The 18,529-nt window shown below is 49.4% G+C and overlaps 1 protein-coding gene across 1 annotated transcript; it reads right to left on the reverse strand.

Moving 5' to 3' along the window:
- On the reverse strand, window positions 1-9,536 carry fam89b (family with sequence similarity 89 member B). The gene is made up of 2 exons (XM_060855704.1): window positions 9,160-9,536; window positions 1-1,512 (listed from the first exon to the last, which is right to left on the reverse strand). Exons 1-2 carry the CDS (start codon window positions 9,406-9,408, stop codon window positions 1,237-1,239), a joined length of 525 nt encoding a protein of 174 aa, XP_060711687.1. The 5' UTR covers window positions 9,409-9,536; the 3' UTR covers window positions 1-1,236.
- Between the last annotated feature and the right edge of the window lie 8,993 nt (window positions 9,537-18,529).

Genomic DNA, 18,529 nt, shown 5'->3' on the forward strand with positions numbered 1-18,529 from the left:
ACCATACATTGTATAACTTAACATGTGTCTGCTGTTCAACTGAAAAATAAAGCAATGCTAAATATAAATTATACAAAAACTCCTGTCTTTCAACATAGGTTTCAGAATTCTAACTTTATAACATGAACATGAGTTTTGTTTCAAGGTAACAAACATCTCAATTTTATTGTCAGCAAATTACATTGCCAGCTACAAGAGATGAACAGGACAGAAATCCTGGATCACATACGGACTCTTACTTGGGGATGGCTCTGACACACACACTGACCCTTATCGGGGTTTGGGCCACACACATGCACACACACAGACTCTCACTGGGGTATGGGTGTTCACACACAGACTCTCACTGGGGTATGGGCGTTCACACACACACACACACACACAGACTCTCACTGGGGTATGGGCGTACACACACACACACACACACAGACTCTCACTGGTGTATGGGCACACACACACACACTCACTGGGGTACAGGCGCTCACACACACACAGACTCACACTGGGATATGGGCGTTCACACACACACACACACAGACTCTCACTGGGGTATGGACTCACACACAGACTCTCACTGGGGTACAGGCTGTCTCTCTCACACACACACACACAGACAGACTCTCACTGGGGTACGGGCTCTCACACACACTCACTGGGGTATGAAATCTGATTCTGAACAGGGAGAGTTTGCCCTGATTTTGCTACAATCGCAGATAAAAGAAAATTGACTTTGGCAGACTGCGTCAGAATGAGGAAACAATCTCTTGCTCAGAATTCCCGAGCAATGGATTGAGTCGACAGGAGAGTCGAGGCCGCTGCATGCCTGTCGATTGGAATTCGGAATGCATCAGGAAACCAAGGCGGTGTGGGAAGGTGCAGCCAATTTGGTGGGAGGGGAGCTCCAGAAGTGACCAGATGCAATGCGGCCGTGTGCTCTCTCCTCCCTCCCACTTTTTCCAATCCCACCCTCTCATCCCAGACCCTCGGGAATCTGTGCGGTCATGAGGCTGCTCTAAGTCCCCTAACGTCACCACGGGAAAAGAAATCTGCCTTCCTGACCCTTAACCGCCCCATTTAGGTAACAGGAGCCCAGTCTCTCAGCTCTCCACCACTTCCACGAGGGATGACAATAAATGGTTGACCCTGCCGGTGAAAAACGCATCGCAGGAATGAATTTTTTTTTAAACAAAAGGAAAGGCAGAACCTGGAAGCGGTATCAGCGAGAGTGTCTGTTGTTTATAGTGTAATGTGGAAAGAATCCTGCAGCCACTTGTCCCGGGAGTTTTGCGTCGGGGGGACTTTCAGACTCTTGGGTGCCATGTCGATCTTGCAGCGGTCCAAGCCGTCCTCGTCGGCTTCCAACTCATCCTCGTCGTCGTAGTCGGCATTTTCCGAGGCATAAGAGTGCATGGACGAGGTCATGTCCTGGTACAGGCCCTTGTAGTCCTGAATGGACTCGTGCAGCGACCACAGTTGGCAGAGGAGGGACATGTCGAGCTGTCGCAGGCCTACCTGTAGAGGAGGAGAGACAAGATCGGGCAGAGGCGGGGAAACACACCTGGCGTACCAAGGGGTGTGGGGAGCAATCGTGAGCTGCCCCCTCCACCACCCTGGCGCCAATGACCGAAGACCACAGCTGGTTTTCGAGGCTTTAGGGGAGGAGTCTTCCCGACGGTTGTCCGGTGACCCCAGGGGGGAATTAGCCATGATTCCTCTGCTGCCAATCACTGTCCCCAGGGTCAGAGGTAATCAGTCAGGGGTCAGAGGTAATCAGCCAGGGGTCAGCTGCTCCCAATCTCTGTCATCTCCACCCCTCCCTGAGGAATCAGCCAGGCGTCCCATTCCCGATGGCGGATGGGAGACCCCAGGGTTAGGGAGAGGGAAGGGAAGGGTGCATCAGTCTGGATTCCTGCTTATCCAAACCCCACGTCTTCAAAAGCTCTTGATTAAACTGTGCTGAGCAGAAGCACAGAATGGAGTGCTTGTGCTGGGAGGGAGGGTGTAGCAAGGGCTGGACTGTCCATGTGGGACAGGGTAGAGCCCAGGGGGTCATAAAGCCTGTTCCTTCTGCACAGGAGCTTGGCAAGTGCAGGGAGTTTGTCCATGCAGAACCTTTTAGCTGGAGACGTTGCCTGTTTAGAAGTTTGAAGGAAGGGTAGGGGGCTAAGGGAACTGTCCTGATCAACTATACCGGCCTGCAGTCCGCTGGTAAGCGGGTTATTCAGGATGCCCTGTGAGCCAGATGCAAGGACAGGCTGGACAGCCTGAATAAACAGGAGCAGATGTGGCTGCAGGTCCACTGGGCCTTAAACACAATCCTCGCCTTCCATCAGCAGGTGCTGGATCCGACAGAAAGAAACAAAGTGCCCCTTCAGGCACAGCACGAGCAAAAGCAGACATTGTTCACACTAGGCCAGGCCAGGACAGGCACAGCTTGTTCAGAGCACTCCCTGTGCTGAGCTCAGCTCCAGGCCAATATGTACATGCACAGGAAAGGAAAATAGTTCAGCTGTGGTTTGTACAGTATCATGATCCGCGAGCCCCCATCCCAGTGAGAGTCTGTGTGTGTGTGTTGGGGGGGGGGGGGGGAGCCCATACACCACTGAGAGTTAGAGTGTCTGTATGTGTGAGAGAGAGAGATCAATCCTGTGCCCCAGTGAGAGTCAGAGTGTGTGTGTGAGCCCGTATCACAGTGAGAGTCTGTGTGTGTGTGTGTGTGAGAGAGAGAGAGTGAGATCCCATGCCCCAGTTAGTGTCAGTGTGTGTGTGAGAGAGAGATCCCATGCCCCAGTTACCCAGTTAGTGTCAGAGTGTGTGTGTGGGATCCCATATCCCAGTTAGTATCAGTGTGTGTGTGTGTGTGTGATCCCGTGCTCCAGTTGGTGTGAGTGTGTGTCTGTGTGTGTGTGTGTGATCCCGTGCCCCAGTTAGTGTCAGAGTGTGTGTGTGTGTGGGATCCCATATCCCAGTTAGTGTCAGTGTGTGTGTGTGTGGGATCCCATATCCCAGTTAGTGTCAGTGTGTGTGTGTGGGATCCCGTGCCCCAGTTAGTGTCAGTGTGTCTGTGTGGGATCCTGTGCCCCAGTTAGTGTCAGTGTGTGTGTGTGTGTGTGTGTGGGATCCCGTGCTCCAGTTAGTGTCAGTGTGTGTGTGTGTGGGGGATCCCGTGCCCCAGTTAGTGTGTGTGTGTGTGTGTGTGTGTGTGTGTGAGATCCCATATCCCAGTTAATGTCAGTGTGTGTGTGTGTGGGATCCCATATCCCAGTTAGTGTCAGTGTGTGTGTGGGATCCCATATCCCAGTTAATGTCAGTGTGTGTGTGGGATCCCATATCCCAGTTAATGTCAGTGTGTGTGTGTGTGGGATCCCATATCCCAGTTAGTGTCAGTGTGTGTGTGTGGGATCCCGTGCCCCAGTTAGTGTCAGTGTGTCTGTGTGGGATCCTGTGCCCCAGTTAGTGTCAGTGTGTGTGTGTGTGTGTGTGTGTGTGTGGGATCCCGTGCTCCAGTTAGTGTCAGTGTGTGTGTGTGGGGGATCCCGTGCCCCAGTTAGTGTTAGTGTGTGTGTGTGTGTGTGTGTGTGTGTGATCCCATATCCCAGTTAGTGTCAGTGTGTGTGTGTGGGATCCCGTGCCCCAGTTAGTGTCAGTGTGTCTGTGTGGGATCCTGTGCCCCAGTTAGTGTCAGTGTGTGTGTGTGTGTGTGTGGGATCCCGTGCTCCAGTTAGTGTCAGTGTGTGTGTGTGTGGGGGATCCCGTGCCCCAGTTAGTGTGTGTGTGTGTGTGTGTGTGTGTGTGTGTGTGTGTGTGTGAGATCCCATATCCCAGTTAATGTCAGTGTGTGTGTGTGTGTGTGGGATCCCATATCCCAGTTAGTGTCAGTGTGTGTGTGGGATCCCATATCCCAGTTAATGTCAGTGTGTGTGTGTGTGTGGGATCCCATATCCCAGTTAGTGTCAGTGTGTGTGTGTGGGATCCCGTGCCCCAGTTAGTGTCAGTGTGTCTGTGTGGGATCCTGTGCCCCAGTTAGTGTCAGTGTGTGTGTGTGTGTGTGGGATCCCGTGCCCCAGTTAGTGTCAGTGTGTCTGTGTGGGATCCTGTGCCCCAGTTAGTGTCAGTGTGTGTGTGTGTGTGTGGGATCCCGTGCTCCAGTTAGTGTCAGTGTGTGTGTGTGGGGGATCCCGTGCCCCAGTTAGTGTTAGTGTGTGTGTGTGTGTGTGTGTGTGTGTGTGATCCCATATCCCAGTTAATGTCAGTGTGTGTGGGATCCCATATCCCAGTTAGTGTCAGTGTGTGTGTGTGGGATCCCGTGCCCCAGTTAGTGTCAGTGTGTCTGTGTGGGATCCTGTGCCCCAGTTAGTGTCAGTGTGTGTGTGTGTGTGGGATCCCGTGCTCCAGTTAGTGTCAGTGTGTGTGTGTGGGGGATCCCGTGCCCCAGTTAGTGTTAGTGTGTGTGTGTGTGTGTGTGTGTGAGATCCCGTGCCCCAGTTAGTGTCAGAGTGTGCGTGTGTGGGATCCCATATCCCAGTTAGAGTTAGAGTGTGTGTGTGTGTGTGTGTGTGAGCCTGCACCCCAGTGAGATTCAGAGAGAGAGAGAGAATAGAGTGAGTGAGTGAGAGAGATAATGTACTCCAGTAAGAGTGAGTGTGTGTACCCCAGCTAGAGTCAGCAATGCTGCAAATGGATCCTTGTACGAACATCGGCTAAAAGCTGGCCTATGGGAACCTGTGTGTGAACTGGATTCCAGTCTGACAAAGACTTGAACACACAATGCAGGCTGACCTTGGCCTTGCTGTGGTGAGGGAGTGTTAACCTCGGATGAGCCTTTTTTCAAGTGAGGCGTTAAACTGAGCTTTTTTCTCCCTTCTCACATGGACGTATAAAAAGATCCAGTAGATGTAGGAACAGAAGTAGGCCATTTGGCCCATTGGGTCTACTCCAGCATTCAATGATCTGATCATCTTCAACTCCACTTTCCTGTCTTTTCCCCTGACTGATTAGAAATCAGTCTTTGTTAGCTCTGAGTCTACCTAATAACCCAGCACTGAAAGCTCTCTGCAGTAAAGAATTCCTCGGTTTCCCTATCTTATGTGAGAAGAAATTCCTCCTCATCTCCATCTTAAATGACCCTTTATTCTGAAATTATGCCATCCCTCCTGGACACTCCCACAAGAAGGAACAACAAAAAGATATTAGAAGCTGGAGAGAGTTCAGAAGAGCTTTACCTGGATGGGAATACAAGGTTTGAGTTATAAGGAGGCTGGCCCTTCTTTGTCTGCAGCGTAGGAGGTTGAGGGGTGACCTTATCGAGGTTTATAAAATCATGAGGGGTATAGGTAAGGTGAATGACAGGTGTCTTTTCCCCAGGGTGAGGGATTTCAAGACTAGGGGGCACTTTTTTTTAAAAAAAGGTGAGAGGAGAAAGATTTAATAAAGACATGAGACTTTTTTTTTAAAACAGTGTGTGAAATGAATTTCGAGAGGAAGTATTGGATGAGAGGACAGTTACAATGTTTGAAAGACATTTGGATAAGGACATGAATGGGAACGGGTTTGGAGGGATATGGGCCAGAAGCAGGCAGGTGGGACTAGTTTAGCTTGGGACTGTGGTCGGCATGGGCCGGTTGGGCCGAAGGGTCTGTTTCCGTGCTGTATGACTCTGTAACCTCTGCATATCCACTCTCTCAAGCCCTCTACGAATCTTGCATGTTTTAATAAGGTTGCCTCTCATTCTTCTAAGCTCCAATGAGCACAGACCCAACCTCCCCTCATTAAAAAAGAAATCCCTCCATAACCAGGATCAGCCAAATGAACCTTCTCTGGACTGCCTCCAATACTTTAGATAAGGCAACCCAAAATTGACACAATACTCCAGCTGTAGTCTGACCAATGCCTTGTATGGTTTTAGTGAGTACTCCCTGTTTTTAGCTTCCATTTCCTTTGAAATAAAGGCCAACATTCCATTTGCCTTCCCTATTACCATAAGACCATAAGACATAGGAGTGGAAGTAAGGCCATTCGGCCCATCGAGTCCACTCCGCCATTCAATCATGGCTGATGGGCATTTCAACTCCACTTACCCGCATTCTCCCCGTAGCCCTTAATTCCTCGAGACAACAAGAATCTATCAATCTCTGCCTTGAAGACATTTAGCGTCCCGGCCTCCACTGCACTCCGCGGCAATGAATTCCACAGGCCCACCACTCTCTGGCTGAAGAAATGTCTCTGCATTTCTGTTCTGAATTGACCCCCTCTAATTTTAAGGCTGTGTCCACGGGTCCTAGTCTCCTCGCCTAATGGAAACAATTTCCTAGCGTCCACCCTTTCCAAGCCATGTATTATCTTGTACGTCTCTATTAAGTCTCCCCTTAATCTTCTAATACAATCCCAGGATCCTCAGCCATTCCTCATATGTTAGACCAACCATTCCAAGGATCATCCGTGTGAATCTCCGCTGGACATGTTCCAGTGCCAGTATGTCCTTCCTGAGGAATTTGGATGTTAGCTTTTATGTAATTCATCGCAAGGACATCCAATTCCCTCTGCGTTGCAGCATTCTGCACTCTTTTCCCATTTAAATAATATTCAGCTCTTGTTCCTGCCAAAGTGCATAGCCTTGAATGTTCCCATATACCTGGCAAGTTATTGCCAGTTCGCTTAGCCTGACGATATCCATTAGATATAGGAGCAGAATTAGGCCACTCGGTCCACCAAGTCAGCTCTGACATTTGACCATAGCTTCTGTGTTCCTCAGCCCCATTGTCCTGCCTTCTCCCCGTAACCCTTGATCTCCTTACCAATCAAGAACCCCTATCTCTGATACTCAGTCACTAGGCTTCCACAGCCCTCTGTGACAATGAGTTCCACAGATTCAATACCCTCCGGGTGAAGACGTTTCCCTTCATCTCCATTCTCAAGGGTCGTCCTTTCCCTCTGAGGCTGTGCCCCTGGTCTCTGCTAACAGTGGAAACATCTTCTCCGTGTCCACACTATCTAGCCCTCTTTCTGCAGGTATCAGTTAGATCACTTGAGGGTGGTACGTGTGTGGAATGAGCTGCCAGAGGATGTGGTGGAGGCTGGTACAATTGCAACATTTAAAAGGCATTTGGATGGGTATATGAATAGGAAGGGTTTGGAGGGATATGGGCTGGGTGCTGGCAGGTGGGACTAGATTGGGTTGGGATATCGGGTCAGCACGGACAAGTTGGACCGAAGGGTCTGTTTCCGTGCTGTACATCTCTATGATTCCATCACAATCTCAGGCAATACATCCCAGAACCTGACCACTTGCTGTGTGAAAAAAAAAAGATTTTCCCGGTCTTCGTGGGCGGCACGGTGGCACAGTGGTTAGCACTGCTGCCTCACAGCGCCAGGGACCTGGGTTCAATTCCCGCCTCAGGCGACTGACTGTGTGGAGTTTGCACATTCTCCCCGTGTCTGCGTGGGTTTCCTCCGGGTGCTCCGGTTTCCTCCCACAGTCCAAAGATGCGCGGGTTAGGTGAATTGGCCATGCTAAATTGCCCGTAGTGTTAGGTAAGGGGTATATGTAGGGGTATGGGTGGGTTGCGCTTCGGCGGGTCGGTGTGGACTTGTTGGGCCGAAGGGCCTGTTTCCACACTGTAAGTAATCTAAGTAATCTAATCTAATCTTAACTTTGCTTTATTTCTAATTACCATAAATCCACATCCCCTCATTCTCAAATCTTTGATCGGAGGGGGAAATAGTTTCTCCTTATCCTGCCCGAGACCCTTCAGAATTTTTAAAATCTCTATCAAATCACATCCTCCGAGGAAAGCAGCCCAAATCTATCCATGTGACTAACGTTCCTCATCCCTGGAACGATCGTCCGATTATGGATGGCAAGACAGCACCATCAACCCAGAGTCATGGGTCTGCATTGTGTGGTCAGGTACCCTGAAGATACAAGGTGGTAAATGTCAGGAGACAACAGTGTAGTGGCAACAACACTAGACTGCTGTAGCACAGATATTGTGAAACTTGAAAGAGTTCAGAAAAAGGTTTGTAAGGATGTTGTCAGGGTTGGAGGGTTTGAGCTACAGGGAGAGGCTGAACAGGCCGGGTCTGTTTTCCCTGGAGCGTCAGAGGCTGACCTTATAGAGGTTTATAAAATCATGAGGGGCCTGGGTGGGGTGAATAGCCATGGTCTTTTCCACAGAGTAGGAGAGTCCAAAACTAGAGGGCATAGGTTTAGGGTGAGAGGGAAAAGATATAAAAGGGACCTAAGGGGCAACATTTTCCACAGAGTATGGTGCGTGTATGGAATGAGCTGTCAGAGGATGTGGTGGAGGCTGGTACAATTGACATTTAAAAGGCATTTGGATGGGTATATGAATAGGAAGGGTTTAAGAGGGATGTGTGCCAAATGCTGGCAAATGGGACTAGATTAATTTAGAATATCTTGTCAGCACAGTCAGCCTCCAACACTCCAACCTACTCACCGTCTCCCTATAAGCTCAAACTCCTTGCAAATCCTTTCTGAACTCTTTCAAGTTTAACAACATCTTTCCTATAGCAGGGAGACCAGAATTGAACGCAGTGTTCCAAAAGTGGCCTCACCAATGTCCTGTAAGGCTGCCAAAATGAGCTCCCCTCTCCTGTACTCCACACACTGACCAGTAATGGCAAGCCTCACAGTCGGGCTGAAGGGCCTGTTTCCCTGCAGTATGACCCTGTGCGCTTGCAAGGCACGCAAGGCCTGGGACGTGGTCGTTAAATTGGGCAAAAGTGAGGACTGTAGATGCTGGAGATCAGAATCTAGATTAGAGTGGTGCTGGAAAAGCACAGCAGGTCAGGCAGCATCCAAGGAGCAGGGAAATGGACGTTTTGGGCAAAAGCCCTTCATCAGGAATGAAGCCTGATGAAGGGCTTTTGCCCGAAACGTCGATTTTCCTGCCCCACGGTTGTTAAATTGTCCGTAGTGTCAGGTGCATTTGCCAGAGGGAAATGGGTCTGGGTAGGTTACTCTTCGGAGGGTAGGAAGGACTTGTTGGGCCGAAGGGCCTGTTTCCACACTGTAAGGGAATGTAATCTAAAAAAAAAGCAGGGCTTGACGGTCCTCTCTGACTTTTTTTTTGCCAATGGGTTGGGTAGAGGAAGGGGGGAGGGGGGATGGAGGGGTGTACAGTAGGGGCCTTGGCTTACCATCTCCTTCCTCAATAAGGCCAGGGCTGCGTCCAGATTGGCCGGCTTGTTCCTCAGGAACCTCTCGGTGGCCAAGTGGGGCCGGCTCAGCTCGTCCTGGATCATGGTCTTCTTGGCGTAGAGCCTCTCCACGTCCCTCCAGGAACCGCCGCTGGAGTTGAGGATCCCGCTCAGACCCTTGGGTAAGGGGGGAAGCCCCTCAATGCCAGCAACCAGGCTCCCGGAGGAGTCCTCCTGACTCCCGTTCATACCCTCTCCTTCTCTCAGCTGTCTACCTGGTTCATGCAGCAAGGTGTTTCCCCAAGCAGTGTCTTCGCCCGGTATCTCAGTCAAAGTTTCCTCTTTGTTGCAGGAATCTCTTCCTCTCTCTCTCTTTCTCTCCCTCCCTCCCTCTCTCCCCACTCTCTCCCTCCCTCTCTCCCTCCCTACTCCTCTCTTCCTCCCTCTCTCTTCCTCCCTCTCCCCCCTCTCTCTCTTCCTCCCTCTCCCCCCTCTCTCTCTTCCTCCCTCTCCACCTCCCCTCTCTCTCCCTCCCTCTCTCCACCTCCCCTCTCTCCCTCCCTCTCCACCCTCCTCCCTCTTCCTCCCTCTCCCCCCTCCTCCCTCTCTCTTCCTCCCTCTCCCCCCTCCTCCCTCCTCCCTCTCTCTTCCTCCCTCTCCCTCCTCCCTCTCTCTTCCTCCCTCTCCCCCCTCCTCCCTCCTCCCTCTCTCTTCCTCCCTCTCCCCCCTCCTCCCTCTCTCTTCCTCCCTCTCCCCCCTCCTCCCTCTCTCTTCCTCCCTCTCCCCCCTCCTCCCTCCTCCCTCTCTCTTCCTCCCTCTCCCCCCCTCCTCCCTCCCTCCCTCCCTCCCCCTCTCCCCACTCTCTCCCTCCCTCTCCCCCCTCCTCCCTCTCTCTTCCTCCCTCTCCCCCCTCCTCCCTCTCTCTCTCCTTCCCCCCTTCCTCCCCCTCTCTCTCTCCTCCTCCCTCCAGGAAACGCTACCGCCTATGAACACAAGTTCGAAACCAGTCTTGCACGCACACTCTCCCCCTCTCTTTCTAATTCTTTCCTTTTTGTTCGAAGCTAAACCTCTCGCTCCCTTCCAGCCGCACACACACACAAGGAAGCAAACCTTGCAGCCTCTGAGTTGCTGTTTATAAAGGGACTGGGTTCCCCTCTTGTACAGACCCTGTTCTTTGTTTACACACCGACACGCCCTAAGACTGACCCAACGCAAAACGTCAAGGCGTGAGGGGTATTTCCTTTCAAACTTTTATTTTGTTTGCGACACCTCTGTCCCGCCCCATAATAGTTTACAAACACCCCTCCAAAGCCCAGACCAACAATTCATGCTATTTCCGCATCTGAGTTTTGTTTTCACACACAAAAAAAAGGATTTTTATTTGTGTATGTGTATTAAATCCCACTGGTGATTTCTGCACCATCTTTCCTCTCCTTCCAACCCTCGCTAATAATTTCTGAGATGAGCCACCCCTCTCTCTGTGCTGAGGTGCTGGCAATAAAGAGGTACAGCATAATCCCACAAGCACGGGGATAAATAATCAGAGCGATGTACAGCACGGAAACAGACCCTTCGGTCCAACTCGTCCATGCTGACCCAGATATCCTAAATTAATCCAGTCCCATTTGCCAGCACTTGGCCCATATCACTCTAAACCCTTCTTACTCATATTCCCATCCAGATGCCTTTTAAATCAGGGTGGGCTGTAGGTGCTAGCCACTGTGGCTCAGTGGTTAACACTGCTGCCTCACAGCAGGGACCCAGGTTCGATCCCCATCCTCAGATGACTGTGTGGAGTTTGCACATTCTCCCCAGGTCTGTGTGGGTTTCCTCTGGGTAGCTCTAGTTTCTTCCCACAATCCAAAGAGGTGCAGGTCAGGTGGATAGGCCGTGCTAAATTGCTCGTAGCGTTAAGTGCAGACCTAGATGTAGGGGAATGGGCCAGGGTGGGTTACTCTTCAGAGGGTCAGTGTGGAGTTGTTGGGCCGAAGGGCCTGTTTCTACACCGTAGGGAATCTAATCTAAAATATTGTCATTGTACCAGCCTCCACCACTTCCTCTGGCAGCTCATTCCATACACACACCACCCTCTGTGTGACAAAGTGGTGCCTTTTAAATCTTTCCCCTCTCATCCTAAACCCTGTGCTCTCTAGTTCTGGACTACCCCATCCTGGTCAATTTACCCTTTCTGAGGTGGTGTCCGTTCTGAGGAGGTTTATAAAATCATCTGATTAGGTGACAATCACCTGATGAAGGAGCGTCGCTCCGAAAGCTAGTGTGCTTCCAATTAAACCTGTTGGATTATAACCTGGTGTTGTGTGATTTTTAACTTTGTACACCCCAGTCCAACACCGGCATCTCCAAATCATGTATAAAATCATGGGGGGGGCATGGATAGGATAAATAGACAAGGAAATTTCCCTGGGATGATGGACCGAAAGGTCTGATCAACGTTAGGGACAAACCTCCCCTGGAAGATAGCTTTGCAACAGGACCACTACAGTCTTGATCCCGTTATTGAGAATGGACGTGATTCTGGAGTTGAGAGGGTTGCCATATAGAGTCATACAGCATGGAAACAGACCCTTCGGTCCAACCAGTCCATGCCAACCATAATCCCAAACTAAACTAGTCACTCCAAACCCTTTCCTATTCACACAGCGCTCCAAAAGCTAGTGCGTCCAATTAAACCTGTTGGACTATAACCTGGTGTTGGGTGATTTTTAACTTTGTCCACCCCAGTCCAACACCGGCACCTCCACATCATGGATTTTATAAGGATATTGATTAGGTCACTTATGGAATACTATGTTCAGTTCTGGTCTCCCTGCTATAGGAAGGATGTTGTGAAACTTGAAAGGGTTCAGAAAAGATTTACAAGAATGTTTTTGGACTTGGAGGGTTTGAGCTACAGGGAGAGGCTGAATAGACTGGGGCTGTTTTCTCTGGAGTGTCGGAGGCTGAGGGCTCACCTTCAGGGTGGTATGGCGGCTCAGTGATTAACACTGCTGCCTAACAGCCCCAGGGACCCGGCTTTGATTCCAGACTCAGGCAAATGTCCGTGTGCAGTTTGCCCATTCTCCCCATGTCTGAGTGGGTTTCCTCTGGGTGCTCTGGTTTCCTCTAACAATCCAAAGATGTGCGGGTCAGGTGAATTGGCCATTGCCCCATCGTGTTCAGGGATGTATAGGTTCTGTGCATTAGTTAGGGGTAAATATCGGATAATAGGGTTGGGGAATGGGTCTGGATGGGATACTCTTCAGAGGGTCGGTATGGACTTGTTGGGCCGAATGGCCTGTTTCCACACTGTAGGGATTCTATTCTATTCTTAAAGAGATTTATAAAATCATGAGGGCCACGTATAGATCATAGGCAGATATATAGCATCAGGCCACAGATGGTGGGCGGCACGGTGGTTAGCACTGCTGCCTCACAGCGCCTGAGACCCGGGTTCAATTCCCGACTCAGGCGACTGACTGTGTGGAGTTTTCACGTTCTCCCCGTGTCTGCGTGGGTTTCCTCCGGGTGCTCCGGTTTCCTCCCACAGTCCAAAGATGTGCGGGTCAGGTGAATTGGCCATGCTAAATTGCCCGTAGTGTTAGGTAAGGGGTAAATGTCGGGGTATGGGTGGGTTGTGCTTCGGCGGGTCGGCGTGGACTTGTTGGGCCGAAGGGCCTGTTTCCACACTAAGTAATTTAATCTAATCAGCAATGTCTATTCCGTAACTCATTGTCAAATTTCTACTCCAGGATGGCCATGTAGCTTTTACCTCGAGGGATTTTCTCATTGAATTGTGAAGCAGGCCTGAGGGGCTGAATGGTCTCCTCCGCTTTCTATGTACCTATTCCAGATACTAAGGGGATTGACAAAGTAGACATAGAGCAGACGTTTTCCCCTTGGTGGGGGCTATTAGAATGAGATGTCATAGTTTTAGGATAAGGAGTGACAGGTTTAAAATAGAGAGGAGGAGAAATTACTTCTCGCAAAGGGGTTTGAATCTGTGAGATGGGCACAGGGACACTGAATAAATTTGAGGAAAAGATAGGTTTTTGGTTAGCGATGGGTTGAAGGGTTATGGACAGTGGGCAGGAAAGACATTTTCTTCATCTGTTTTACTACTTTTCCCAAATACCTTAAATCTGTGCCCCCGCTCTCCATTCACAAGTGAGAACATTTTCCCAGTTGCTGTGTGCAGATCTGTAAGGGTGCTGAATGTGACAGTCCTTCAGCCACAACATCAATCACGTTCCTCATCTCTCGAATTGTTCTTGTGAATATCTTCTGCACTCTCCAATGCTTTCACACCCACAAAGAGAACCTGTGAAGAAGTAGATGTCTCTACTTAAAACAACGGTGACCCGAGTGTTGTGAATGAATTTGTTCAGGTGATCCACAATACCGAAGCAGTCAAACTTAAAGTTACAATCATTCCTGAGTCTCTTGTAGATTTATGCAATCACTCTCTGGCTCTGTTTCTAGGTCTGCAAAGTTGCCTTCTCTGTCCTGTCTCTGGCTTGTCAGCTGGTCTCTGCTCTTGCATTGCCAATCTCCTTGGAAGGCCTTATATGATCCCAGAGGTTCCGAAAGCCCGGTCTGCAGGTGAATCCTGTTTTTAATGCCTTTTAGATGGTTTGCTGGAAATTGCTATAGTTCTGGCCAATCAGGGAGACTCACTTAATAGCTTGAATTCCATGTCTGATAAACAGGTCCAGGCAGCGGGCCGTGGAGGGGGTCGTTAGGGCCGACTGCCTGCCCCTCTTCCGCGGTTATGTTCGAGCCCAGGTGTCCTTGGAGAGGGAGCACGCGGTGTCCACCAACACCCTGGAGTTGTTCAGGGAGAGGTGGGCGCCGCAGGGAGTGGAGTGCATCATTTCCCCCTCCAACTCTATTTTGATTTAGCCCCTACCCTTCCCTTCACTGTTTGATCACACAACACTGCCCTCTGAGGTGAAGGGCACTGCTTGTCACTGGCCACTCGGGTGTTTTCCTATTTTTCCTGGTGGTGGAAATTGAATAAAGATTTGTACACTTTGTGTCTCACACCTGCACACACACAACATGGGTGCTGGGGAAAAAAATAAAAATAAGAGTGTCAGATATCCTGATGAGGTTGTACCAAAGTCAAGGACTTTCCACTGTAAATAAAGGGTGACTTGGTGATATGATACTAGGCTAAAAAAAAATGAATCCATGTCTGTCATTTGGATGGCTTGCTACTGTTTGTTTGTTCATGTAGCGGGGCCCAGTGCCTTTCTGACTGGGCCCTCCTGATGAAAGGCGTTTGCCTGAAACATGGACCTTCCTGCTCCTCGGATGCTGCCTGACCTGCTGTGCATTTCCAGCACCATGCTGATCTGGGCTCTCCTTTGTTTAGTCGTTAAGTTGTTGGGGGTATGTCTGTCCAGGAGAACTGTTGCCTTTTACATTATGCTCGTATCATTAGGATCTGGTTGCTGTGTTTGTACACGTGTGAGGGTTTTGTGATTTCAGAGTTTTACGTGGCCAATATACACAGCGTCCCTTGGCTGTTTGGTCAAGTTAGCAATCTACCCATGTTTTAGCAGGGAGGAGGCTAATACGAGGAGGATAAGGTTATGGGGGGGGGGGGGGGGGGGCATGATGAGAATGGATACAAAGCAGCTATTCCCCTTAGTTGAATGGTCAATAATAAGGGGCCATAATTTTAAGATGAAAGGCAGGAGGATCAGAGGGGAATTTGAGGAAAGCATTCTTCACCCAGAGGGTGGTGGGAATCACTAATGCACTGCCTGGCCGGGTAGCAATCTTTAAAAAGTACTTAAATGAGCAGATGATGCATCATAATACTCAAAGTTTAAAAATCACACAACACCAGATTATAGCAAGCTACCTGTTGGAGCGGCTCTGTAACTTGCAATATCTCCTACACCAACAAAGAAGTGCAGCACGCAGAACATTTCCCAACTCTGAGGGGCCAGGTGAATTAAGTTTACGATTGTCTGTAAGAGAATAACTTTTCTTCCATACCTGAAAAGAACTAGCAAAATAAAAATAAACGTGTTGGATCTTAGCCTGGCATCGTGTGACTTTTAATCTGTCCATCCCAGTCCAACACTGGTATCTCCACATCATAATATTCAAGGCGCGATGGCTCAGTAGTTAGCTCTGCTGCCTCAGAACACCAGGGACTTGAGTTCAATTCCACCTTGGTGTCCTCTCTGTCTCTGTGGGTCTCCTCCCGCAGTCCAAAGATGTGCAGGCTAGGATGGATTGGCCGTGCTAAATTGTCCCATAGTGCCCAGGGATGTGCAGGTTAGGGTGGATTGACTGTGCTAAATTGTCCCATAGTGCCCAGGGATGTGCAGGTTAGGGTGGATTGGCCAGGCTAAATTGCCCCATAGAGTGCAGGCTAGGTGGATTACCCATGGCAACTGCAGGGTTACAGGGATGGTGTGGGGGTCCTCTTCTGAGGGTCAAATGCCCTGCTCCCACACTGTAGAGACACTAAGGGCCAAGTGCTGGAAAGTGGGACCAGCATAGATTTGAACTGGAGTCAATAGTCCAGCCACAGCCAAACCAGTGTCTATATAAGTTCAACATAACCTGTCTGCCTTTGTTTTTCATGGCCTTATTAATAAAGTCTAGGATGCTTTATTAGTTGCTTGTGCAATATGTCCTGTCACCTTCAGTGTTGTGCTCTGAAAGCTCGTGATTTCAAATAAACCTGTCTGGACTGTAACCTGGTGTCTTGTACCTTCTGACCTTGTTCACCCCAAGTACAACACCAGCACTTCCACATCCTAAACAACATAAAGGTGGAGAAATCTGATCAAGTGTATCCCAGGACGCTGCAGAAAGCTGGCGGTTGTTGGGGCCCCCGAGCAGAGCGAGGAGCTGGAGAACTGGAGGGTGGCCAATGTTGTGCCTTTATTTAAGAAAGGCTGCGAGTCCAGAACTAGAGGGGCATAGGTTTAGGGTGAGAGGGGAAAGTTATAAAAGAGACCTAAGGGGTATTTTTTTTCATGCAGAGCATGGTACGTGTATGGAATGAGCTGCCAGAGGATGTGGTACAATTGCAACATTTTAAGAGGCATTTGGATGGGTATATGAATATGAAGGGTTTGGAGGGATATGGGCCGGGTGCTGGCATTGGGACTAGATTGGGTTGAGAAATCTGGTGGGCATGGTTAGGGTCTGTTTCTGTGCTGTACATCTCTATTACAAGCCCTGGAAGTATAGAGTAGCAAAGTCTGACATCAATACTGGCTAAGTTGTTGGAGGGGATTCTGAGAGATAGGATTCACATGCATTGGAAGGGGCAAAGGGTGTTTAGGGATAGTCAGCATGGCTTTGTGTGTGGGGAATAGTGTCTCACTAATTTGATTCAGTTTTTTGAGGATGTGACCAAGAAGATAAATGATGTAGACATTATCTACATAGACTAGTAACGCCTTTGACAGGGTTCTGCATGGTAGAATGGTCAGTAAAGTTTGATCACATGGGATTCAAAAACAGCTTGCCAATAGAATACAAAATTGGCTTGACAGTATGAGTTAAAGGGTAGTGGTGGAGGGTTGTTTTTCAGACTGGAGGCCTAGGACTAGGTGCGTTCTAGAGGGATTGGCAACAGGTCCACTGTTGTCTGTCATTTATGTAAATGATTTGGATAATTAGATTAGATTAGATTACCCACAGTGTGAAACAGGCCCTTCAGTCTGCACCGACCCTTCGAAGAGTAACACACCCAGACCCATTTCCCTAACACTACGGGCAATTTAGCATGGCCAATTCACCTGACCTACATCTTTGGATTGTGGGAGGAAACCGGAGCACCCGGAGGAAACCCACGCAGACACGGGGAGAATGTGCAAACTCGACAGAGACAGTTGCCCGAGGCTGGAATTGACCCTGGGACCCTGGTGCTGTGAGGCAGCAGTGCTAACCACTGAGCCACCGTGCCGCCTGAGAATTTAGGAAGCATGGAGAGTAAATTTGCGGATGACACCAAAGTTGATGGTATAGTGAACAGCGAAGGAAGTTATCCAAGATTACAAAGGGATCTTGATCAAATGGGGGGAATGGGCTGAGGAGTGGCAGATGCAGTTTAATTTGGATAAACGCAAGGTACGGCAATTTGGTGAAACAAACAAGGTCAGGTCTTATAATGGTATGGTCCTGGGGAGTGCTGTTGAACAGAGACCTTGGAGGGTTCATGTACATCGTTTTTGAAAGTTGCATCACAGGTGGACAGGGATAGTAGTGGTGTTTGGCACGTTTGCCTTCATTGCTCAGACCATTGAGTATAGGAGTTGGTATGTCATGTAGGAGTTGTACAGAATATTGGTGAGGCTACTTTTGGAGTATTGTGTACAGTTCTGGTCGCCCTGCTATAGGAAGGATATTAAATTGGAAAGGGTGCAGGGAAGATGTACAAGGGTGTTACCAGGATTTGAGCTATAAAGAGAGGCTGGGATTTTTAGGAGGTTTTCTTTATAATAGTTTAGAAAATCATGACAGGTATAGATAAGGCAATTGCAAGGGTCTTTTCCTGAGGATAGGGTTTTTTTACCCCAAGGGTAGGGGAGTTCAAAACTAGAGAGCACATTTTTTTAGATTTGAGTGGTGCTGGAAAAGCATCGCAGGTCAGGCAGCACCGAGGAGCAGGAAGATCAACGTTTTGGGCAAAAGCCTTTCATTTGGGACGTCGATTCTCCTGCTCCTCGGATGCTGCCTGACCTGCTGCGCTTCTCCGGCACCACTCTCATCTAGATTCTGATCTCCAGCAACTGCACAGTCCTCATTTTCGCCCTTTTTCATTTTGTAGGTGAGAGGAGAAAGATTTAAAAGGGACCTGGGAAGCAACTCTTTCACACGGGGGGGGGGGGTAGTGATGGTGGTGGTTCACATGTGGAATGAGCTGCCAGAGGAAATGGTGGATACATGTACAGTTACACTTAAAAAGATATTTGAATGTACATTGGTAGGAAATGTTTGGAGGGAGATGGGCCAAATACAGGCAAGTGGGACTAGTTAAGTTTCGGTAAGCTTGGTCAGCATGAATTTGTTCGACCGAAGGATCTGTTTCTTATGTCTCTTATGGAGAAGGGTTACTTAAAGACAGGATGAATGATTAATATGGCAGGGTTTAACTGGAATACTGCTCAAATCCTTTATCTCCAGGGAGAACTATTAGCCCACCATGGGACCCTTCCTTCTTTCACCCCCTCCTGAGGTCTCTCATGTCCTGTCCAGGGGTGCTGCTCCCAGAGAGACCGCACAGATCCACCGCCCCTCAAAGGTTGTGCTTTTTGGGAGTGGCTCCACCTCATGCCACTGTCTGTGGCTGAGTTGGAGACCCACAGGGCCCCGAGAAACCAGCAGCACCGCAAGA

Source organism: Hemiscyllium ocellatum, chromosome 46 (genome assembly GCF_020745735.1).
Source record: "Hemiscyllium ocellatum isolate sHemOce1 chromosome 46, sHemOce1.pat.X.cur, whole genome shotgun sequence".
NCBI classification, from domain to species: domain Eukaryota; kingdom Metazoa; phylum Chordata; class Chondrichthyes; order Orectolobiformes; family Hemiscylliidae; genus Hemiscyllium; species Hemiscyllium ocellatum.

Excerpts from the sequence above, each read along its gene's own strand:
- fam89b (XM_060855704.1), bottom strand. The coding sequence starts at position 9,408 with ATGAACGGGAGTCAGGAGGACTCCTCCGGGAGCCTGGTTGCTGGCATT. Across the intron at positions 1,513-9,159 it reads CCTTATTGAGGAAGGAGATG|GTAGGCCTGCGACAGCTCGA; the intron begins GTAAGCCAAGGC and ends CCTCCTCTACAG.